Consider the following 26,000-nt stretch of genomic DNA (forward strand, 5'->3'; position numbering starts at 1 on the left):
ATGGCATTGAGCATTGTCATGGAATGGCATTGAACCTGGGCATTTAATTTTGTTGAAAAAGAACATATGATACATTGAACATATCATGATATGTATGACATTGAACAGAAACATAAAATGACATTGAACAGAAACATGATATAACATTGAACAGAAACATGAAATGACATTGAACAGAAACATGAAATGACATTGAGCATACTTTCGAAATGAGATGGAACAGATTATTTGACATCGAACATGAACATGAAATGACATTGATCCAATTATTTGACATTGAACATGAACATGAAATGGTCGTGAACATTGACATCAAATGAAAAATAAAAAAATGAAATGACATTGAACAGAGACATGAAATGACATTGATCCAATTATATGACATCGAACATGAACATGAAATGGCCATGAACATTGACATCAGATGGAAAATAAAAAAATGAAATGACATTGAACAGAGACATGAAAAGCTGTATTAATGCTCGTTTGAAAAGAAAACAGATCATCTTATTGAATTCTAAATGTAATAATGAAAGTGCATACATGCTATTACTGGAGCCAAACGTCAAATCAAATATGAGTTTTCAAACAGAAAGATAAAAATAATTTGAAATGACTGTAATATCATGCGGGGGTCATTCAAATCCCATTTAGTCTCCAACCGAATGCTATCAGAATTCACCAATCATACTGCTTCTAGAGTTGAATTAGGAAAAGTGATGGGATTGATTTGTGTTGAGGTCCGCGGAGACTGGATTCACGTTCTGAATATTAGGTTAAAATTAAGATTACGTTATTTTATTGACAACTACGGTCCTCAGATACACTTCTATTTTGCATTTTTATCACGAAGGTATAAAAAAAACGTTTATTATTGAAAACTGTCCTTGTATTGAAAAATGGATGTTGATTAAAATTTTGGTTAGTGAGACGAATATTGTTGTTGAAAATTTTGATTTTAATTGATATTTATATTTTCGGAAAAGGCGATAGTTATATTTATTTAATTGTAGGAGATCCTTATGTCAAATTCTTATTCTGCAAAGAGACATTGTTACTACTAAAGTATATTTATATAACAGTGTCCCTTACAGGAACTGTGAAAAGGTTTTCTAAATTTTTTATGTGTATCGGAGACACTGATAGCATCAATTTGCGCCATTCCAATTTCCAGTCAGATGTCTGTGGTTTCTGCAATTCCACGAACAATAAGTGTTTGATGACATCACTTATTGCAAAGGGCTTTATCACTTAAGACCCTTCACAATTAGTGACATCATCAAACACTGTAGTTTTAGTGGAATTGCAGGAACCACAGACATCTAATTGAAATTTAGAATGGTGCAAATTGATGCTATCAGTGTCCCTGATACACATAAAAAATTTAGAAAGCATCTTTAAATCCCTTTAATGGTGGACAGTCCGGATTTAGCTCTAACAATATATACATAGAACAAAAAGTTAAGCGCCATTAACTTTAATTCAGTATATTCTGGGACATCGCATATGTCAAGGAGACCCTCCTGTACAAACTGTAACATAGTTGGATGCAGCATTTCATCAGGAGTGGCAGCAAATTTCTCAACAGGACATTCAAAGACTGATGAAAAACAGATACTTTGCATTTGGGGCTATAAAGACAATATAATGTACGATCATCCACTTCAATATTGTTTTCAACAGTAGGTTCTAATATATATATATCTCTGTTATCAAGAAGGATTGTCAATTGCATTCATTTCCTAAACAATGGTTCAAGATCTGGTGGTGCTTAACTTTTTGTTCTAGGTATATAATCTAGAGCTAGAAACTGTACATCAATTGGACAGAAAATTCCATACATTTTATTTATAATATATTTGTTTATTGTTTTTTCCAGTTTATTACCAATTGACCATTGTGAGTTGTTATTATTACATATTGTACCTATTAATGAAGAATTAAAAATAACAGATAAACCATGTAAAGAGGTAAGGGTAACCTTTATTCCTATCAAGATGTTTTCTTGTTGAAATTATCCCTATTTATAGCCCAACAAACTGGTCCTTACCATTTCCTCAGAAGTTTTAAATGGATGAGATATCGGCACTTTAGGAGAGTTGCTCGGACTCACTTTTGGATCTGTTTCTTTTTGAGAGCTTTCACCATGTAAAAAGCCAAATTTTGCATAAATTTTAGTTTCTATGCAAAGCTGAACCATTAATAAAAATCCTTACATGCAAAATCTCGTCCAAAGTATGGCAAAATCAAGAGTAAAAACTAGTAGTATAATACCAAAGAGAAGTACCATCAGGTGTTTCGAAAAGAGTAAGCATGGTCTGCTTTTCGTACGCCACCCGTCAGTACTATATGGATTAATATAGTGTCGATAATGCAATAATGACATAATGTCAATTCATGACAGATATTCTAAAATATCTGCTCCGCTGCAAAAAAGCTCATTGAGTAAAACTTTTGGCAAGTGATGCATGCAGTTAATTTTATCTGATAAACAACACATTGACTGATGTTCAAGCACTACAAACTGCCATGTTTTCCAGAAAAAAAAATTCCATTTGAATAGAGATACAATTGAAAGATGGTGTTTAATTTTCTGCTTGCTGCCCGGGAGATTGAATTCATTATTCAACATTGTACTACAGTAAATTGAAATGGAAATAATCATCTCCAGGAAGGCATTTCAACAGGAAATGTCTTATTTTCTGCACCTGATCTGAGAAATGCCATGCGGTGTGCACTGAAGGAAATTTTGCAGACATTAACCTATTTTTTTTTTCATTTAAACTGTCAAGGGAGAAATCTTTGAAGAAGATTTTTTCATGACCGAGTCTTGTACATACACATCTTCACAATGTCAAGCTATTAGAAACTGTGTCTTATACCTTGACTGCAAATGCCACCTTTCTTGTATTACAGAAGCTTATAAATACAGCAGTTTGATTGGATGTACGTTCAACAGAGCCAATTCAATACAGCCAATCATAATCCATGATAACATGTGCTTCAAAATTGTTTAAAGTCTTTCTGCCGAGGCCTCTGGCTGTATTCACTGAAGGGTACAATTCAATCAAATTGTTGTATTTACTTCTGTGATACAATAAAAGTTGATCATTGCAGTCAAGGTATTAGACAAACTCTGTATTGGTCAGTTCGAAAAAAATTGCTACAAATACTTGTCAATATAAAAAAAAATTCAAAATTCTTATTTCCACGACTTTAACAAAAAGAGAGTTTTCGTGAAGTTCGTGCATTAACTCTAGTTCTGTCACTTTAAATTTAGAAGCTAATGGTTACAAGAAGATGGGTTTACGGCTAATGGTGTATCAGTGCATGTTGGAAATTAACACAAAGGATGTCAAGACCTTTTGTAATGGTGGTTTTTTATGTCGGTACCGCAAATTGAATTTGACAGTGTTGCTTGTGTGGTGAGAATGTATTAAAAAGAGAGCTTTTGAAATTGATTGAAACGCAAATGATTAGGTTAAGTAACCTTTTGACACGTTAGTTTAAAGACACTAGTCTGATTATTTGATAGATCTTTTTCACAAATGTTGTTCAGTTGGAGCCAGAAAAAGTAACCTGATTTTAAAGAGAAACTGGCCTTAATTCTTTTTTTTAAGAATTTGTATGAAAACTTCAATAAATCATTAAGTAATTTTTTAATCTTTTGGCATGTTGGTTTAATGCTAGTTGACTATTTTCTGATAGATACACCTGATGGTACTTCTCTGTGGAGGAGTCCACCAGAGGAGTCCACAACTATAATATTTTTACTTTTGATTTAGCCATGCTTTGGACGAGATTTTGATTGTTGTTCCATAAAGCTGTATCTATATATCATACCAACAAATGTCATTTTAATATTGTATTGCAATCTTAGCAGCACTCTGTATAAACATCTTGCCATCGAACAAAATGTCACAAAACACAAACCCATTTTAAAAAGTAGGCAACTGTAGGCAAAACACGAGTGATTGATATTAACTTGGTATCTATAATGAATCAGTATGAAATGAACGAAGTTACAAGGTCCCTAGGGTATGGATGATCAACTACCGTGGATCGTTTGGTATTACTATATTAGTCAACTTATATTTAGTTATGACTAATATCAACAGTATTAACCTATATATTACTTCTCCTGCAGTGGTTTAACTACCACAGGGACTGGTTGAACTAAGTCTACTGGCCCCACCCCCCAGAAAAAAACCAGAAGAGCATATGTTAAATATTTCATGAGGAGAAGCCTCAACCCACTAAAGTCCACGAGCCCCTACTTATTAAGTTGAGCCACTGTCTCCTCTTCAGTGTGTAGCCACAGAGACTTAGTGAGTTAGACCCTAGCTTGCTAACCTGAAGGTCTAGGGTTCAACCCTTTCAGAACACCTGATAACACTCTGACTGGGTCTCACAAGTAGGCTAGACATTTGGAGGGTCCACATAGCTAATTAAAGTATTATAAGCCTAAACTTCTTCCACAAAAAATTATATAAAGACGTAATTATTTGGTGTACGCATTAACCTATAATTCACATCTGACCTCATGTCCTGGTTTTTGTAAACAAATGTTATTACTAAGAGGAAGTGATAATTGATATTGATCGAGCATTTAGTTGATGTATTCAGATTTAATTTGTCATATTTGTACCTTTCCCAATTCATCATTCTTCAAATCTCATTTCATAAATTTGAGTTGGTTTTCTTTTTATTTGTCCTTGCTATGAACTCTTACTATTTTTTTTTCATTGGTTGGCGAGTCAAATTTTGACGGATTATTTTTATGTGATCTGGAATCAGCCTCAAAATAGATCTTCATATTTTATTATGTGTTGCATAGTCAATCTGTAGGCCTATTTTCTACATAAATAATTTGAAAACTGACTTCCTCATGTATTTCAACGCTATGTATTTTGACGCTATGTATTTTTGACGCTATGTATTTTGACGCTATGTATTTTTGACGCTATGTATTTTTGACGCTATGTATTGTTGACGCTATGTATTTTTGACGCTATGCATTTTGACGCTATGTATTTTTGACGCTATGTATTTTGACGCTATGTATTTTTGACGCTATGCATTTTGACGCTATGTATTTTTGACGCTATGTATTTTGACGCTATGTATTTTTGACACTATGCATTTTGACAATAATGCATTTGGATTGACAATATTATTATAGTTATGGTATGGGATAATGGAAAATAAAAAGGGTTTTTGTAGAGCTCTGGATCCCAATATTTTGGACCTCCCGTAAGTTTCAATGTAATCAAAAAATTGTCCATACTCAAATTAAATTTTCTTGGGTATCTATGAGGTCCTTACTGTTGGTATCCCCAGGGGTTACAAGGGGTTACTAGTTCCTAGGTCAGAAGCAATAATAGTATACTAGTGGATTCAAATAAGAAGTACCATCAGATGTTTCGAAAAGAGTAAGCATGGTCTACTTCGCACTCTACACCCGCCAGCTCAACATCATGAGATACAACCAGATCAATCCATGTCTGACCAAACAAATCAGCCAAGATTTAAGACACAGAACCTTGGCTTAGGGGTAGTAGATTCACAGATTAGGAAAAGTGGCTGTAGAGTACTTTCTGTTAATTCACAAGAGATCTTCAGTATTGGAGGTCAATAATGTAATCATGGTAGTTAATTGACGTTGTATTGAGTTTGATGGCTATTTATTGATACCATCTTACTGTAGTGTCTTAATCCAACAAGAGTAATTTTATTTTCCTGCGTTTTAACGCACTACAATTATTTTGAGAGATGGTACTTAAAGAATGATAGTCTAGATATTTCTGTGCAAAAAAAGAAAAAATACCATTAGTGTTTATATTCTCAAAAAAAAGCTACAGGAAAAGGTTGTATTGGAATTTTTCTCTCATGAAGTAGAATTTTTATTATAGAATCTGTTGTTTCTTAGAATTATGGACATTTTGGAAATTTACATGTTTTACTAAATATACCAAATAAACAGTATTGTGGACTCTCTGAAAATGAAAATGAAAGGAAATGAATGAAGTTTTACGTCCTTCTTTTCTGCACCATGTGGGCTAATTGGCAATGCCATGCAATGTGCAATGAGGGAAATTTTGCCAGGACAGCAGCATTAGCCTGCTCTTTTTCGATTTCAAACTGTCGGGGGATCTTTAACATGCACAGCCTGTAGCACACAGGGCCTCAGTCCCATCTGGGTGAAACTGGGTTGAAAAATCCAAAGGTATCATCTCAACCTATGCCGGGATTGATCTCTGAACCTTCAGCAAGCAAGTGTCTAACTCACTGAGCCACCGAGACTTCTGGACTTTCTGAAATTTAGCAATTTAGTTGCAGAAGGACATCATGTTTATCAGAAAGGGATGAGAACCTTTCAAGTTTATCGAGATTATGCCCCCTGGCCATATTTTTTCCCTAATTATGATGACCTTTGTACCTATCTTAGTAAAGGTTTTATAAATCAAAATTACAGGAAAAAATTGGATAATAAGATTTCAGATGGTTTGCCTTTAAGCAAGTAACAGAATTGTGTTTTTACGAAGTTAAAATGATCACGAAGGTCCAAATTAAGGACTAAATTAGTTAACTTAGAGATGTTTTGCTTTGGGAAAAAATTGTACAAGTTCTCATTAGAAATTAGGCTTTCCCATCTTTCTAACACATCAATATAATTTAGCTTTTGATGTCATTTTCAAGGTAAGAGTCTTCAATTTAGAAAATTGTCTGATTATAATCTCTTAGCAACTATGTTCAGAGTTCGAACCCAATCTAGTTCAATATTTTACTGAAATTCTTATTTCGAGCATCTTGGTTTCTGAAAGGTACATGAGCCTGTTTGATTCTTGACCCTATATCTATCAGCCAGATATTCCTACTCACTAAAACTGTAACTGCTGAAATCTTTATCTGTTATTTGCCAAAATTTTTTTTAGTTTTGCTCTGTCTCACACTACTTGTACTTGTCATAATTTATGCTGAATACAATATTATTGTTCTTAAATGCTATTTAAAGTGGAAATATTCACCAAGTTCTTTAGTTTATTTGAAATACCCTTCAGACATCTGTGTTTCCTGCATTTCCACTTAAACTTAGTGTTTAATGAAATGTGCCTTATATGATAAAATATATTTTGCAATTAGTGACATCATCAAACACTTTTTTTTAGTGGAATTGCAGGAACCACAGATGTTCGATTGAAATTTGGAAAGGTGCAAATAGATATTACCAGTGTCCCAGATAAATATAAGCAATTTAGAAAACCTCTTCACAATCCCTTTAGCAAAAACCTACATATCATTGAACACTGGGAGAATAAATGGATTAAGTCACTATAAAAGTTTATATGAAGTAAACACACTTCCCCTTTAAGTATAGTGATATAAAGTAGCAGGAAATTAAAGTTTGATGGATGAGTATTTTATGTTGTGCTTTCCCGAATAGACTCGGTGCTCATAGAATCCTTTGTCTTTCATTCTATTTGTGTGCAACTATCTTTACTTTGATCTGAGTGGAATACATAAAGATTGCTATTCATTATCCTTATCTTAATTGACAATTCTGAAATAAGTTTATAATTTAGTTAAAGGTGGTGTGTGAGTCTGGATAAGTCTAGAATTTAGTTAAAGATGGTGTGTGAGTCTGGATAAGTCTAGAATTTAGTTAAAGGTGGTTTGTGGGCCTGAATAAGTTGAGAATTTAGTTGAAAAGGGGATTGTGGGCCTGAAAAAGTTAAGAATTTAGTTAAAAGGGGATTGTGGGCCTGGATTTAGTTAAGAATTTAGTTAAAGTGGATGTGTGGAACTATGAGCAGGATATGTTATGGAATATTCTTCTTGTTATGAAGAGATAGAAATAAAGCGAATGAAAAAATTTGAAATTGAATTGTATAATATTATGTCTAGACCCATTTTTTCTGTTGTCATGAAATTTCAACACTTTAACTCACTGGATTACAACTAATCCCCAAAACAATTAAAATATCATATTGTGGATGTTAAGGGAATGTTTTTGAAGGAAAAAATGGTGACATAGTTCTATAACAGATTTCCTCAAGGGAGCTAAAAAATAAACATCATTACAAACACAGACGTAGTAGTGACCGCACAAGCCTCCCGAGACTGGGAGTTCAAATAGGCGGCAGACTTACTTAATGGGGGGACAACTGTCTGGTCTGGATTGGCAGCTATGTGGAATCGCCATAGGTTTCAAGAAAACTTTTTGGAGCAAAAACTTTGATTTGTTAAAAATAAAGTGGGGTTACAAACCTTTTTTCTAGGGGGGCATGTCCTTGCACTGGCTCCCCTACTAGCAGTGGCGGTGCCAGTTAGAAAGGTGGTTTGCACCCCCATTTGTACCCCCACTTTATTTTCAACAAATCTAAATGTCTACCCTTTTTCTCCAAAATATGTGTCAGAATACACAAAATCAATTCATTTTTTCTAAAATTTTCTTGAGAGAAATCTGTAAGACGCTCTATGAGAGGCTTGTGACTATGACACCACCACAGAATAGCCAAAATTTGAATTCAGCCTCAGCAGTTGTCCCCCATTGAGTCAGTCAGCCTCCTATTTGTACCCCTAGTCTCAGAAGGTTGGGCGCCGCCACTGCCTACTGGACACAAATGTTTTATGACTGTCAAATTTTATGTTGAATTAATTTCCTATTGCCTTGAAATTCAACTGAAACACGTGAAAGCAATGGAATTGAAATATAGGTTTTTAAAAGATCAATGTCTGCCTGGAAGTTATATTATCTAATTCCTGCGATTATTTAATGCCGAATGCCATCAGATAGGAAAATCTTGAAATCCTCGTGATTGGCGTTTTAACGCCAGCTAAGCTCCTTATTTAGATGCAATTGAAAGCCATAAAATCAACAAGCTAGTCTGAATGGCATGGTTTGATATGCTATCTTTAAGTCTTTACAATTCTATTTAAATTATGTTTTATTTGAAATTATATTGCTAAGACTTGATGATTTAGACTAATGTTACAAATATGAATAATTTTCCAGTGTTTTTATTGGTATTGCGCAAACTTGTTTTTTATTCGTGAAATTTTTTACAATGTCACTTTGACTTCTAAGAACATCATCGTCATGCGGACTCTGCAAGACTATAAGGTTTTTAGGGTTCGAATCTCCAATATAAGAAGTATTCTCGTTCCACGGCCAGTGCTTCCCAGAGTTATCTACTGATGTCTGGTACCATTGTCACGGATACACATTAATTTTTTAGAAAACTGCTTTACAATCCTTTAAGATGACTTCAGGGAAGATGAATGTGTTTGGAAATAACAATATAATGAATATAACAATCTTGATATGATATTGGCCCTGGGGAAGTGATATAGCCCTGGGAAAAGCGATATTGGCCCTGGAGATGTGATACTGACCGCTGGTCAATACTAACTAGTCATGGTATTGATGATCTGTTTAATATAATTAACTATCAGTAGTATTTATATTTGTTAATTTATTTTACAAAAACACAAGATGTTCGTGTCAAGGGTGCAATAGCTTGCTGATAGAGTTATCACCATTTGGTCACCAAAAGGATCAGTCTGGATCATCCAGGATCCAGTGAAACCATTTGATCACTTTTACAAAACTTGTATTTTATGACCGTGGTATTAAGATGTATGGTTCAGCAAGTTTATAAATATACAACAGAAGTTGCTTATAACAGTATGATGACATATTCTGTCTGTCTGTTGAGTTTTGTTTCGGCTCATGGACTGAAGAGTGAAGTGCCTTAAATGAACAATAGACTGAGGCCTCGGATTTTCATTTTCTGTGCAGGTTTAGATCCTTTGACAATTGGTAATGAAGAAAAAGAGTAGGCTAATGTTGCTGTCCTGACAAAATTTCCCTCATTGTGCAATGTAGTTCTACATTGTTGCATTTAAAAATGTATGGTTCAAAATGTCCTTTGAATTTTTGACATACTCCATCTTGTATTATTTTACATGTAGACAGACGCCATTTTATTCAATCATCATTTAAGCCACACAAAATATATCAAGTGTAACCTTATCCCTGTGTTCTGTCCCTAAACATTTTCCATGTCTTGTCTTATTAGCGTGTTATTTGAGGAAAACAATGAATGGAACTCTCTAGGGAAGGAGGTTAAATACTTATGTAGATGGAATGGGTAAAATGGTTGTTTTGTAAGCAGTCATGGCAGTTTCTGATCCCTGATTTATTATTGGAACATTTTCATGAATAAAAAAACCCCCAAGATCTGAACTGCAGGACAAACATGAAATAAGTTTGCTATAACATTGGTAGCAGCTAATGAACATTTCATGTGAGGAAGTATATCAATCATAAGAACGTGTTCTTTATGTTCAGACCAAAAAGAAAAATTTAGAGTCTTGATATGATAGAAAAGTTTTGTTTTGGGTTAATTTCTGCGGTTGACTCCACTTGCCAACATGATCCGACAAAATTGTCATGCATCTTTTGTTCCTGGTCATTTAACATTTTAGCTGAGATGAGCTGTAGTCTATTTTTATATCAAATAAATTTTTGGTAATCAACTGCCATTTCCAGAAGTTTTCCTGATGAAAATTGTGAAGACAGCATGAGATGAGCTAGAGACATTTTCTGTAATTAAATGAATTTTGGACAGTTGACTGTCCTGATGAGGATTGTAAAGGCTTGATGAGATGAGTTCTAGACATTATATATAATGACATAATAGCCAAGTCTAGTCTGAAACTCTGTGTATAGGACAAGTAAATAAATTGTGTCTACCACAAAGATCAAATCCTGTCAAAGTCTCTAGAAATATTATTCCAATTTACTCATTTTATTGATTTGAATTGAAAGTCTTAAAGATGGGTTCCCATATTTTTGAAAAATGAAAATGCCAGAAAGGTCAAAAAGTCTTGTTTTGTTTATCCAGACTATTCATACATGGAGCAATTGGAAGAAGATAGGCGCTCAAAGCTTATCTGATATACTATAATTTTCAGGTAAATTAAGCTCTTGCCAATTGGAAAGGAAAGGACAGTCAAGGAATATCCAATATACAAAATAATTTCCAGAATGTTTCATTTTTCAAGGAAAAATATGATTGAAATTCTGGTAGAGTTACAAATGAATTAGTATCTTGAGTATAATAGATTAGCTAGAAATTCTATATACATAACAATTATATTTAAAATCAGTCAGAACAAGACTGTCTCAAGTGGTTCATACTCATTGATTACTGCTGGACAGATCTTGTACCTAGGATGGTCAGGGTGTCCTTGGAGGGATGATCGAAAAGTTTTGATCTTGGTTGGACATTATGAATTACTATTATAGTTTGGAATGGTTGACATTGGAAAAGTATCATTCTGTTATCAGTAATAATGTTCACAGCTCACCGTCTAAATTTGAGCCTTTTATTCCATGTGAGTCCAGCATTATCTGTGTTTAAATGTTAAAATGACGACTCATCAATATAAGATACTCTGTGATATATAGAAATAGTGAGTAAAATTCCTAGTTTGAAGTATTTTTGAATGAATTATACGATTTTCGTCATTTTTAATACTTCTGAAGAATATTTACATATATTCAAGATTAAAATCACCCACCTAAAATGGAGCACCTGCTCTTTAAAGTTTATTAACCAATAACCTGTATTAATTAAAAAAAAAATTCTTCTAACAAAGCTTTTGTGAAATAGAACCTTTACGACCACCCCTCCTAATCTTGAAGTGTCTGCTATCTGTCTCAATATACAGTTGTTATGACTTGATAGATACATTACTATATATAGACAGTATATACTTCATAATAATGAAACTAACTAAGATCTATCTCTCTTCTCTTACTTTGTGTACAGGACCAAGAATTGAAACTAACCAAGATATTTTGAACCTTACTCCATGTACAGGGCCAATATTTGTACAGTAATTTATGAAGGTTTTACATTGATTTACATGTAAGGCTGTTTAGCTCTAGCTCTATGTGTGGATACAAAAAAAGTAGGATGAAAAACTAAGATATTTAACAAACTGTTAAGCTGTATACAGAGTCAGATGTTGATCTAAATGATCAAAATGCTGTTTAGCTCTAGCTCTATATGTGGATAAGAAAAAGTAGGATGTAAAACTTCAATTTCAGTGTAATAAACTGAGGAAGATTCTGTTGAGCTCTATTTATAAAAAAAAGATGTAAAACTTTTCATTCTATTTTATTTTAATAACCTCTTATATAATTTCTTCTTCCTGAATGAATTCAATCATCAAGTTATAAAGACTTATATAACTCGATAACTATCTCCAGAGTTGATTTTCTTCACCACTGCATTAAGCGTTAAAACAATGCATAAACATGAGATTTAGGCTAAAACATTAATTACAGACCCAGCGTTTGCAAGGAGCATCGAACCATTTCTTACGGCAAACAAATTGATAGAAAAATACAAGGAAAACATTGTAATTAGTATCCTGTCTTTCAGCCATTTTGGTTTTTTAAAGTAGCTATCCTAGATAGATCTTGTGACTGTAGTATTCAATCCGAGAAGGGGGTGGGGTATGGTTACAGGGTTGGGAGTAATCTGGGACACTTCTAAAGTTTGTTTCTAGGCCATGATAAGCATTTAAAACACAAAATAACTTGTCAAGAGTAAGAGAAGCAAATAGAGTCTAATAATACAAGTCTACTTCATAATCATTCAAATTATGTAGCTTTGGTTATCTAGACATTTAAAAATCTATGAAAATAAAACTTAATTTGGTTTGGTCATATCTGGAAGGAACGTTAACTTGTCATTTACTTACCTACCTGGTTTGATGTCAAAATAAAATTCTGTTCCCATTTGTGAAATTTTGTAGGGACATTACCTTGAACTTAAAGAACATGTTGTTTAGAAACATGTAAAGCACGTTTTGTATCTGGGATATCACCTTTAAGAAAACACAACTTATGAATGAAAAACTTTCTGCAGGGTTAAAAATACGCAATTCATTATCAATAATCATGTAAAAGGATTTTTTTATTTTGTTATCTTTCAAAAAGATCTAAAATGATTTACATTAATAACAAATTTATCGTCAGATCAAAAATAATTTTGACAGTAAAATTCTTTATTCTTTAATTATCAACTAATTATTTCTACAAAAACGAAAGAATATATGGAATTAAAATTGCTTTTTTTTAGCAAAAATCATGAAATTCTTCTTAAGTTTATCACATGGAGCAAACTGACCAATCATCTATCTACACAGCAATCCTTAAAGGGACAGTTGGCCAACCTTTTGACCAATCGTACTTTAGTCTCAGCAACAGGAATTTTGGTTTCAAGCTAATCAGTAAAAGTGTTTACAGCTCTGTTGAAATTTGAGCTTTCAAATCCATCCATATTTAGAATTATCATTGTTATAAAGTTAAAATGACGACTCGTCTTCTCTTGAGACTGCCATAGTAGAAAAGACATAGAAAGTGAATTCTTAGTTCAAGATATTTGTGAAGATATGCGATTTTTCATTCATTTGTGGTACTTCTGAAAAGGGGTTGCAAAGAGGTTTTCTAAAAAAATTATGTTTATCTAGGCCATTTAATGCTTCTTTTTGCCCCATTCCAATTTTCTGTCAAATGTCTGTGGTTCCTGTAATTATAGAAATGCTCAACAGCATTCCACAAAGACTGCTAATATAATTGAAGAGCCTTTGCCATATTATGCATAGTTTAAGTGTAATTGCAAGATTCACAGACATCTATCTTTAATTGGTGCTACCTCTTTTGTACTTGTCACCATATGTACCAAGTTGGACAGCCAACTGTACAATAAACTGGTACATCCAAGGGTGGAAAACTCCAGTTTCATTTTTGTCTGATTATGCTCTACCTTTTTTTTCAGGTGTCTCCATATTTTTCATCTGAAGTACAATGTACTAAGTCTGGACGTCAACTGTACAATAAACTGGTACATCTAGCTCAGATCCATTTTGACCTGGCCTCTACCACTGTAACTGGTATACCAATGAAAGTAAGCATGCCTTTATCATTAATCCATTTGTCCCAGGATCTGATTTTAACCCTTTGAAAGCTGAGCAAAGGGTTATTAACCCTGATACAGAAATTTTTCTCCATATACAAAACTATACAATGTAAACAAAAGTTTGGAGGGTTCACCCATGGTTAACAAGATGATATAACTGAATTTCACCTATCTGTATCACTTTTAAAAAAATATAAAACTGATGCATAGTTAATCTAAATTAACTCAAAATTGGGCAAGTGATTACATATTGTTACTTTGTGGTCATAATATTAAAAAAAAAATATTAATTGTATATGGTCTGCACCTTAAATTTCCATTCTGAAAAGTGATAAGGATATCTTTAGATTAAGCTATTATCAAATTTTAGATGATGACATCCCTTAAACACATTTTTTCTGGGTAATCAGATGTGTTAAACAACTTAAGCTCTGTTTTTATATATTTACCAACCTAACAAATCTTACAGGAAATAAACCAGACTTATTCCATTGTCTGATAACGTGGTTTATTCGTAATTCCAAGAAATTCCTAGAAAAATATCACTTTATATTTTTATACCATGGTCAAAGACTGAGAAAGACGAATGGCGTCGAATGATTGAAAAAGATTAGAGATTGTTTTGTTTTGGTCAGGAACCTTATTAAGTCGTTACGAACTGTTCATGATTTTTTCGATGTTGAAGTATTTGGGAGACAATCTGTGCGTTATTAGTGGTGTTAAAAAGTGTAATGTGATGCTATGTCTAATGAATTAGTATCATGTGATGCCGGGATCACTGATCTTAGATTTCTCGCTGGTTGATTTATTAAATACTGTTAATTAATTTACTTCTTTGTAGGGCTGCAACGATTTACCGATGAATCAATGAAGCGATATTCTTTCCTTCTTATTGATGTTGGATAAAAATAATCGTGATGTATCGGCACGATTAATTCTTAGCCCACTTTAATAACAAATAACACAGAATCCTCGTCAAATTGATTTTAAATTCCCTTTCGTTAGCCAATCAGATATGTGCTTTGTTAATTTTATGAATGAAATATCAGGAATTCTGAAAACAGACAAGCCAAAAGTTTAGAATGCTTAAGAATGGTGTGATGGAAGCCATTCCAGATCATTATTAGAATTAATACCATAATCTAAGGTAGTAGCACCACCAGAAGGTGAACACACAGAATTTTGGAACTGTCTTCAGAGGAGGAATATCAGGAATTCCAAAAACAGAAAAGCCAAAAGTTTAGAATGGTTCAGAATGGTGTGATGGAAATCATTTCAGATCATTATCAAAACTAATACCAGTAATTAATGTCCACTGGAATCAACGTAGATCAAAGTGCCATTGATACTGTTTCTACATTGTGATATAGATGTCAATAATTACCCAGCATGATTTATGACATGATTATATTGGCATGATTTATGACATGTCAACCGAGCTTGTCCTCAATGATTAATTGCTGCTAATGATCATACAATCATGCTTGTTAACTTTTCTTTTTAAATATTCATTTGGATTGTAATTACATTAGATGGTCAAATTTGTTAGAAATTTACCGCCATGTCTGACAACTGACCGATTCCATTACTACAAGTAAATACCATTACACCATTGCCCTTTTGGATAATATATTACTTGCCCCTACAGATATATATTACATGTAACCACAGCAGTACAAAGAATTTGTGCTTGGTATTTCGGCCGTTTCCTATGGCCATAGAATAAGTGCTTATTTTCAATTTTGAAACTTCTACTTTAAATTTCTTCTTCTTTTGGAGGATTTCTAGTCTTTAGTGAATACACATTTGTCTGAATGTATTGTCAAGTATTGATACACGCCAATACAATACAATACGTGTATCATGGCCTGTCGTATCACCATGTATGGATCCAGCGATCTATTGTGCTGGCACTACATACAACAGTGACTTATGATTTGACAAAGTTATTTAAATCAAAAGTGAATGAAGCCTGTTCACCAAATCACTAATCCCTACAGGTTTAAATAATTCGATAGTACGTCATTGAACTATCACTGGAGTCAGAAACAATTATCATCCACCCAAAGAACTCTTCATGTGATTTAAAGCGATAGACCCAACTGTTCCCAAGGCTACCAACTTAGGCTCTTGAGGATCCTTTCTTACCAGCTGGTCCTTGGCCAAACCTCTTGGCATTGGTCATTCCCAGACTCAGAATATTGTAGTAATATTACTGATCTAAAGCGATGCATTTAAAGGAAGAAAAGAAGGAACGTCCATATTTCACTAGGATCTATCTCTACTCCCTCTCTTTGGATAAACTTTGTGACATCTTTCCCAGGTTATCTGTATCCATAAACAACTTCTTGGCATGATCTTTTCAAGATTATCTGTATCCATTTACAGCTGGTTGATGGATATCATGAGGAAAAAAAGGGAAATGTCCATATTAGACTCAGAGGACTCTTTCTACCAGCTGGTCCTTGGCCACTCCTCTAGTGAACAATCTTACTGAATAATTGCTTATCTCAATTCGCCCAACTGAATGGTTACAGGAAAATAGGATGTGAAACTCCATTACCTTTTATTACATGTTATCCATTGGACAAATTACCTGGTTATCTCCCTTTAACAAACAATTAACGTACAATTAGTTAGATTACAGACATGTTGAATTTGTCAGATGTCAATTTGCATGTGAAATAAAGGGAGATAATTTGATTATAGATCACTAAGACTGGTTAATTGAGCAAAAATTACCAGTCAGAAATGTTCACGGTTAAGTTGAACAGACAGATTTCTCTTAAACAGATTTCTCTATCTAGTGTTAAAGTTAGGTTTTGTTTATTATAATTCTCACCATTGTTACAGACCAAAATATCTGGTGGCAAATTCACCACTGCAAAAATCAGCTGTGTGGACTCACCAAAAAAGTGAGTAAATATTTCCCAACTAGCATAATCCTTGCATTATAACAAAGTAAAGATACCATTTAAACAATACCAGCTATGTGGACTCACCGATTATCCAGTGGCAGCACCAGGCTCCTCAGATTATAATAGGAGGCAAACTGACGCAATGTGGGGACAACTTTCAATGTTGAGATAAAAAATATGGCAGCTCTGTGGAAGTGCCATTGGCACATGCCTACCATGGAGAGTCTCATTTTTACAAATCAGAAACAGAAACAATGTGAAGTACCCGATAGACAATATATATCATCTATGTGAACTCTCTAAAAGCAAGCAGTGAATTGCAGAGGTTGGCACAAAACTTATGAAATTGCAATCGCAACGAATTGGTTCATTCTTAAGACAATGACTTTAAAAATTGCAGACGTGTCTTAGAGGTTAAAAAAACATAATCTCAAAGTCAATGTGTTTTAACGAGACAAGTAAACATCCTTTTAACTTCTAACCTATCTATTGAGACATCAAATTAGTCAGTGTAGATCTCAACAACGTGTTTTGTCCCAAGGAATTACCGCGACAAATTGGTGGTTACGAGAAAATGAGGGGTTAATAAAGCGAGCTAAATGGTTGGTTAAAATTACAGCCTTGAGGACATAATCAACCGACTCGAACCTTCTGTTGTCTGTGTTATACAGAAAATAAAGTTAGGACATAGACTAATTTCTTTCTGGTTGAAATAAGGTAATCCAGTCAATTTGGAGATTAAAGAGTGCACTCGACTTCAAGTTTCACACGTGGGTGGGGTTAATTAAGAACAGGCGTAGAGAAATTTTGTAATATGTTAATTTCATTGGCGTAATTTTTGTCAAAGAGAGTCTTATTTTGAACTGGGATTGTCTTAAAAAACGCTGATGTAGAAATTCCTGTGTTTTTTTTCGTTTGTTTCCCAGTATATTCTAAGATCTTAAGATCTTCTTCTTAAAATCTTGTTCAAATAAAATTTGATTCAATATTTTCATGATCTATCAGGGTTTTGGCAGCAATTTAGGATGGGGGGGCGGTAAATTTCTGAATTTTTACATGGGACAAAAAAGCATAATGATTAAGCAAACCCATGAAAACTTTAATTAAGATGGTAATTGTTTTCCAGGCATCTGATTGGTCAATAACACAATTCAGAAGTTAATTTTATTATCCAATCAGATTACTGTATTTTTTAAAATCTGGATTTTTATCTTTGTATATTTGTCAAATTTAGCGCCAGAAGATTTTTTGACTGTGTTTATATTTCTATTTTCAGGAAGAACAGAATGCCAGTTCTTCATCCAACTATGACGTGGAATTACTTCATTCTGCTAAAGCTCATAGAGAACTTATATCTGCTGCAAAATGTAAGTTGGATAACTTTTTTTACAAGGAATTTAGCTTAACGAGAATCTTTCTCGGATCGTCCATACCCAGTTACTGCTTTATCAAGTAAAGATAACTTATTCAAGGTCAACAGACTTTCACGTGCCAACCGAGATTAAAACCCACAACCATTATGACATCAATTATAGATTCCAATTCTCCATTTAACTGTGCTACATCCTGTAGATGTCTTCTGATGAAATGTTTTTATTCAAATAGTTTTTTCTCCAAGGTCTTCAATGTGTGTTTGTTACTGGTGTATTTTTTCCTTTAAAATATGTGTGTCTCATAAAAAGCACTGGCCAAGGTCACAAATAAAAAATCTATTATGTATTAATTATGTATGATTTATGTTTAAATAGTATTATTTCTTTTGCTAAAATTGCTGAAAAATGTTACATTCTCCTGAATCAATAAACTACCCAGTGATAAATTGTCTAATATAAAATCATTAGAAACAAGACTTTCAAAGACAATCAACCAAAAATTTGAAGAAGAAGAATTCTTCCTTCAGAGCTCTTTAATCAAACATTTTGACATGGCTGAATTTGGTTTACACTGATCTTGAAAAATGTGCCCGAGTCAATATTTGTGTTATTTCTCCCCTAATTAGAGAGTCTCTTTTCCATTTCCTTGAATTAGCACTAATAGATTTCTACATGAAATTTGTGCCAAGTTTTCAAGTTCCATTCGCTTCTTTCTTATTATTGTTGATTAAGCATTAATAATGCACAGAATTTCTTGTTTGTACTTTCCATTTAGGATCTAAAATCTCTCTCAAGGATTACACCCTACTAAAAGACAATAACGTTTTAAAGTGATCTTTTTGTGTTCGCAGACTTTGATGCAGGTATCTAACACAACATCTACAGGTGCTGGCACACGAGCGGTCTTGGTCTGAGACTTTTGTTTTGGATTAGAGTCTTGTCTTGAGTTTCAATAACAGGCACAGGCACACAATGCGACAAAAATATCCAGTCTGTCTATAAAACTATCAAAGAAATTATCTTGTTTAACTCAATTAACTTGTTTGATATTATAAATCTGTCAGAGACACGATAATCTTGTTGTGGAAGCACAGGCACAGAAAGATTTTACTCAAGATTCAAGTCGGAGAAAAAATCTCTGACTAAAATGACTCGTGTGCCTGCACCTTTAAGTGTTATGTTTTCATGTTTGGGGGTGGTAGGCTATAGATATATGGAGTTGAGAACTGACACCACTGCCACAGGCATCAGAATTTTTCTTGCCTTTGGAAGGATTCGAACCCCTTCTCGTCTAACAAACGCAATCCAACTCACTACTGACTTAGCTATTCCACTGCCTCCAAGGAATGGTTTACCAGTGTTCTAATCTCGATCGACTTGTGAAAGCCTAGTGAATAAGTTATCTTTGCTCAATTTTTGGATTGACCCAGCTGTTAATGGTTACGAATAATCCAGGAAAGATCATTACCAAGAGGTTTCTCAAAGAAAAAGCTGGTAGAAAGAATCCGGTTGAATCTGAGTTATGTAAAAATGGTTGTTTCTCTGTTTTCTTTCTTATTATTGCTGCAGGTATCTTACACATTCTTAGTTTATTGCACCTTCTTTTCTGAAGAGCTTTGAAAAAAACAGAATGATTTTGCCATCACAAGGAGTCAACGAAACTGTTTGTTAGTTTAACAATAATCAGTGGGTAAAGAATCAAACAAACATTTTAGGGCAAGCTTGACAAATGTCAGCCAGTATAGAGTGACAAATGAGAAGTCTGGATGTACCAAACTTGAGACAAATAGATCTAATTGTTATTTTTTTCACAATTGGTTGGTGTAATTTGGTTTTGATTCCCGACGGAATTTTTAACTGAATGATGAATCAATACTCCAAGAAGTAAATTAGTCCTTAGACAACTTGTCTACTGAAAAAAATTCCATTCAAGACAAAATTGGTAAAAGATGTTAGAGAGTGAATTTTATGAATATTGTTTTCCAACTTGTTGTAGAAGGGGGAGAGATGGATCGGCGAGAGGGGGTGGGGAGAGTGTTTGCCCAAAAATTGTCTCTTCTTAGGAAAGGATGTTCAACTTGTTCTTATGACTATGTATTCAAAGGAAAAACAAGGTTTGATTCACTTGAATGTTGATATATTGTAGGGGGACAGTTTGATGGGCGTGAGGGGGTGGGGAAAGTGTTTGCCCAAAAATGCCCCATCTTGAGAAAAGATATTAAAAATGGAAAATGTTCTTAATGTTTTCAAATTTACATCCTGAAGAAAATACATGGGGTTTTGGGGTTTTGGGGTTTTGGGGTTTTGGGGTTTTGGGGTTTTGGGGTTTTGGGTTTTGGGGTTTTGGGGTTTTGGGGTTTTGGGTTTTGGGGTTTTGGGGTTTTGGGGTTTTGGGGTTTTGGGTTTTGGGGTTTTGGGGTTTTGGGGTTTTGGGTTTTGGGTTTTGGGGTTTTGGGGTTTTGGGGTTTAAAATGTCCCATCTTGAGAAAAGATATTAAAAATGGAAAATGTTTTTAATGTTTTCAAATTTACATCCTGAAGAAAATACATGGGGTTTTGGGGTTTTGGGGTTTTGGGGTTTTGGGGTTTAAAATGTCCCACCTTGTGAAAGATTTAAAAGTACCAATTAATTTTTATTTTCTAAGTTGTTTTAATGTTCATGTATCCAGAGGAAAAAGCAAGTTTTAATTCACTTGAAAGCTGATAGTATATGGAAGTGGCAAAAACGAAGAGGGTGTGCAGAGCTTGGGAAAGTGTTTGCCCCAAAAATCTTTCATCTATTATATTAAGATCACAATGTTTAAAAATTCTGAGGACTGTCATTTTGGAGTGTCTCTTCTTCTTTACCTCTTGATTAGATACTATACTCTCTAATCATCCTCAACCATCATGTGCAGTGTTATAAATCAAAGGTTAGATGTGGAAGACTCGTATACCTTTGAAAACCCTTGATGCTGTAATACATTCTGAATTCCCAATTAATCAGTTGCCAATGTCACAGTAACCCATTTATAGCCAATGGTTTTTTTATGCATCAAACACAAGCAAGGATGAAAACGTCCTTAGAATGAAATTGGTTAATGTTCCTGCAAATTGTCTTTTATTCCTAAGGGAAGTCTGATTATGCTGGAATTCCATTCCTTTTCATTATCTTTTTAACTTGGGTGATCTAAGGCAGTTGGGAGGCTAATAAAGTTGGGTAATGCTATGCAGTGTGCACTTAGGGAAATTAACTGTTTTAGTCTATTTATTTTGATTTCCAACTCTCAAGGGACCAGCATGGCACCTCAATGAAATATCTCATTGGAAAGTTGACCTATGCATGTATCAAATCAAATATGGCAGGGGAATTTTTCAGCCGGTAGGTGTTCGATTGTCGTCTGCTAGTCAATAAGGAGCCCTATAAATCAGGCCTTTTCCAGTTCCTCCAGGACTTAGTTCTTTGCTCCGACCCATTTTTGGGTGCCTAGTTTGGGTAATTTTCACATGACAAACAACAAATTTGGCTGAACTGTTGATGTTGATACAAAAATCACGTTGGAGGGTCTTGTATAGGCCAGACAATATGGCGCTGTGGGTTCAAATCTCCTCAATGTAAGAAGAATTCTTCTGCCATGCCACACTTAAAAGAGATAATTAAAGGATTATCAGATTATTGGGTTGAAGATCAAGTTATTGTAATACCAATGATTAATAGCTTTATATTTCATAAGAGTTGTCATTAAATTTTGCATTTGCCAGACATTGAAAGCTATGTATTGGCTAACCTATACTTGATGTCCGATAGAGGATATTGACCGTCCGTCATTTGAGCTGCTCCGTCGGTCATGACTGGCAAATAGAACCAAATCAGCAGTCCTGTGCCATGGCTTCTGCTCATGAGAGTCATCCCAGTGTTGCCTTCTAACCTCTTCTAAACCTCTAGATAACCTAACAAGGAAGCAATATAATTTCCAAGCATCAGCTCCAAACCTGGCAGAATAGAAAAGAAAGTCCATAAGGATAAGCAGAACCAAACTTTGGACGAGAAAAAAAAATGTTGTAGCCACAAGACTAAGAGATAAATAATATGATAGACTATGTTAAATTAATAAGTGACATGTATGACAGTGATAGAAACCATATTGTCTTTTTATAATAACTGTAAATAGTTCTTATAAAACCAAACCATATAACCTATGTTAACCGAAAAACTTTTTATCATTCCTCCCCTTAAGCACACTTCCTTTAAATTAATGTTCCAAAGTGGTCTTGAAATATAGACATGAGAATAAGTTATATTTGGTCAACTTTAGTAGGGACGCAGGCTGGAAATAGGTCATTTGTCTGAAGATCGCCTAGTAAGATGTTTTTTTTAGGTTCTGATTTGATATTTCTTAATTTCTTATTATTATAATCTTGACTACTAAACTCTCTATTATGGACCTTGTTTTTGAAGAAGAGGTAGTTTTTAGGTCTATATTAGGTCGAATTCTAGGGGGGGTGCGGGTTTGGTTCACTGAGTCATATTTCACACTGTTGTACTGTTGTCAGCTTACAGAAACCAGATGATAACTCTTGGTTATATTTTCAGCTGGGTATGTGGAAGGTCTGGTGGTACCATCTAAAGAAGGTCTACCAACAGATACTGTCTTACTTAAATGGTGTACTCCGAAAACAAATGCTGTTGGTAAGAGTTATGCTCCTTGTATTTCTGATAAACGTTTTGTCCGTTTTAGCTTTAAGGGATTGTAAAGAGGTTTTCCAACATTTTATGTGTGTTGGTGACACTGAGAGCATTAATTTGCACCATTCCAATTTTCAATCAGACGTCTGTTGTTCTTGCAATTCTACTGAAACTAAGGCTGCTTAAAATATTTTTTAGGATAGTGGAGCCATATACAATTAGGCGTTTCTATAGTTACAGGAATCCTCAGTATACTCATGCATTTCTCTCCTCATAACGCCCAAAAATGTGCAGAAAAGTAGGATGTAAAACTCTATTCCATTTTGTTTCAGAATTGCATCATTGTAGTGGAGCTTATAGAATAACACCAGTTGATGTTAACAGTAGACCATCTTCCTGTTTAACTAATTTTCTACTTGGAGGTAAGGAACTTGTGAGGACCTAGTTGATAAACCAATTTATAGTGGTATCAGGTATTCCAGAAGCATGCCATGTCTTTCTAACAACACAAGCAACAGTGATTAATGTGGTTCAGCTCTAAAATGACACATCAGCGATTTTAGGGTACTACTAGTGCGTGGTGTAGGTCAGAAAGATTAAAAACTGAAAGGTTGTCTGTGAATTGAATTAAGCCACAGATCTGATCTCTAAGCACAATTTATGATGTCTGTCTTAAATAAAAAAAAAGGTGGCATAAATTTCTTTAATCTCAAAATGTTTCCCAATGGAATTTTTGAAAATGTTGGAAGATTTCTGGCAATAGTTTACACAATTATTTGTTATCATCAACAGACAGATCAGTTATGCTGGAACAACCACGTAAAACTGGAGGGAAGGTGATCTCCCATATTCTAGCCAGTCATGGTGGAGAGATCTTCATTCATTCCTTACCCACCTACAGATTTCTACTAGAAGATCCACCTTCTATCAGTGAAGGCTGTGGGGGGAGAGTAACAGACTATAGAATTCCTGTAAGTATTGGAATGGTACTGTAGAGTGGTTTTTTAGGGGACTCTTAAGGATAAGCAACACTTAAGGATAAGCAACACTTAAGGATAAGGATTGGATGGTTTATCCTCAAAAAAAAATTAAGGCAAAGACTATCATTTCTATTTTAAAGCTAAAACTGAAATTATCTGGCAAAATTTTATTTTCCAAAGATTATAAAAGACTTGTCATCTTCTACTTTTTTTGGTTATCATCAATGCTTTGTTTTTCAGGATTTTGGTATTTTCATGAAAGAAAATCGACTGGCGCCAGCAACATCAACTTTATTAACAGATTATACATCTGACCCCATAGATAGAGGTAAGCTTTCTATGTAAACCTTTAGATATTGTATTTATAGAAATAAAATTAAACTTCTGGTTCCTCTACAATTCAATAACAATTCACCCTTTTTCAATTATGGGCTGTTATTTTACACTTATTTTACACATATTAGGAACCGGTATTGACCTTAGGTCATTGTGACCTTACATTAGGAGCCTATATTGACCTTAGGTCATATTGGAGCCTATTTTGACTGTGGGTCATTGTGACCTCTCATTTGGAGCCTATTTTGACTGGGTCATTGTGACCTCTCATTTGGAGCCTATTTTGATCATGGGTGACGGTGATCTCATATTCAGAGCCTGTATATTTGTTATGCATTAGGATCATGTGCTCAAACACGTATCCAATATGCTATGAAAAACCAGACAAAAGCAATATGATAGACATGACATGAGTCAAACTGCAATGGGGGATCAATATTCAGTTTTATTGTCAATTGTCAATATATTTTTCAGCTTTAAATGTACTAGAAAGAAGAAGTCGTTATTTACCAATGGTTATCAGTGAATCTATTCTGTCTAGTATGATCTCAGTAAGTTTTGACTGTTTTTTGGTGACTTTTCTGGGAATCCGGTAAACTACCATATCGCTTTCGTTTCGTTTCGTTTCGTTTGATTTCTTAAATTGTATAATTCTGTTATTTCATGTATGGTTTCATTTCATATATTATTTCATATATTATTTCATTTAATTTATTATTTCATTTCATTTATTATTTCATTTCATTTATTATTTCATTTCATTTATTATTTCATTTCATTTATTATTTCATTTCATTTATTATTTCATTTCATTTATTATTTCATTTCATTTTTATGTAATTCCCTTTCATATCACATCTTATATTATTTTATATATCAAATATTACCTGGTGTTTCGAAATTCCAGCCCTCTGCTTGGTACTGTGTACATTCATTTCATCTATAATTTCATTTCATCTATAATTTCATTTCATCTATAATTTCATTTCATCTATAATTTCATTTCATGGATAAGAGGGCTCTAATTTTAAAACACCCTACATATCCTATCATATCCTATCATTTCCTATATTTATAGAGTATAGAACCACTACCAACATTAATAGTAAAAGAAACACTAACAGAAGATGATGTACTAGAATGTAAAAAAGCTGTTTTACATGTTGTTGAAATGGAAAGTAAAAATGAACCCTTAATGGCAGCTACATCAGGAACTAGAGGGAAAGGCCCTAAAAGGTTTGAAAAATATTGCTCCTGTCCCTGCACATATATTTAAGGTCCCCTTTACATGGATCACAAAATGAAGTGATTGTTGAAAAAGGCTTAGTTTAAGTGAAATTGGAGTGCCCACAGAAATCTGGAAATTGGAATGGTGCAAATCAATGCTATCAGTGTCTCCGCTACACAAAAAAAAAGTTGAGAAAACATCTTGACAATCCCTTAAACATTTTGAAGTTTTTGAAATCCTCATTGAAAATTTGTGTATTTTTTTTTTCACCAGAGATGAACAGTATCGTCAACTGTGGTCTGAATTAGAACAGATGGCCAGTCCTCATTCTGACTCTTCTACTGAACATGCTGAGATTCTACAGTGTATCTTGGACTGTAAACGACCCTCTGATGAGACTAAAGCTTCCCCTAAGAAAGAGAAAGCTGCAGTGAAAGAAGAGAAGATGGATACAAGTGACTCTGATCAACATGAACGGTATGTAAAACCAAAATTATGA

General features: G+C 34.0%; 1 protein-coding gene across 1 annotated transcript; it reads left to right on the forward strand.

Moving 5' to 3' along the window:
* Nucleotides 1–1,880: 1,880 nt before the first annotated feature.
* On the forward strand, nucleotides 1,881–26,000 carry LOTGIDRAFT_116674 (hypothetical protein; the record flags this gene model as incomplete). Its single annotated transcript, XM_009055315.1, has 10 exons — nucleotides 1,881–1,970; nucleotides 13,860–13,988; nucleotides 18,195–18,285; nucleotides 22,865–22,960; nucleotides 23,290–23,379; nucleotides 23,750–23,928; nucleotides 24,178–24,265; nucleotides 24,748–24,828; nucleotides 25,359–25,509; nucleotides 25,775–26,000. Coding segments are annotated over 10 exons (1,221 nt in total), but the record flags the coding sequence as incomplete, so codon positions are not given.

Source organism: Lottia gigantea (assembly GCF_000327385.1).
Source record: "Lottia gigantea unplaced genomic scaffold LOTGIsca_24, whole genome shotgun sequence".
Classification (NCBI taxonomy): Eukaryota; Metazoa; Mollusca; class Gastropoda; family Lottiidae; genus Lottia; species Lottia gigantea.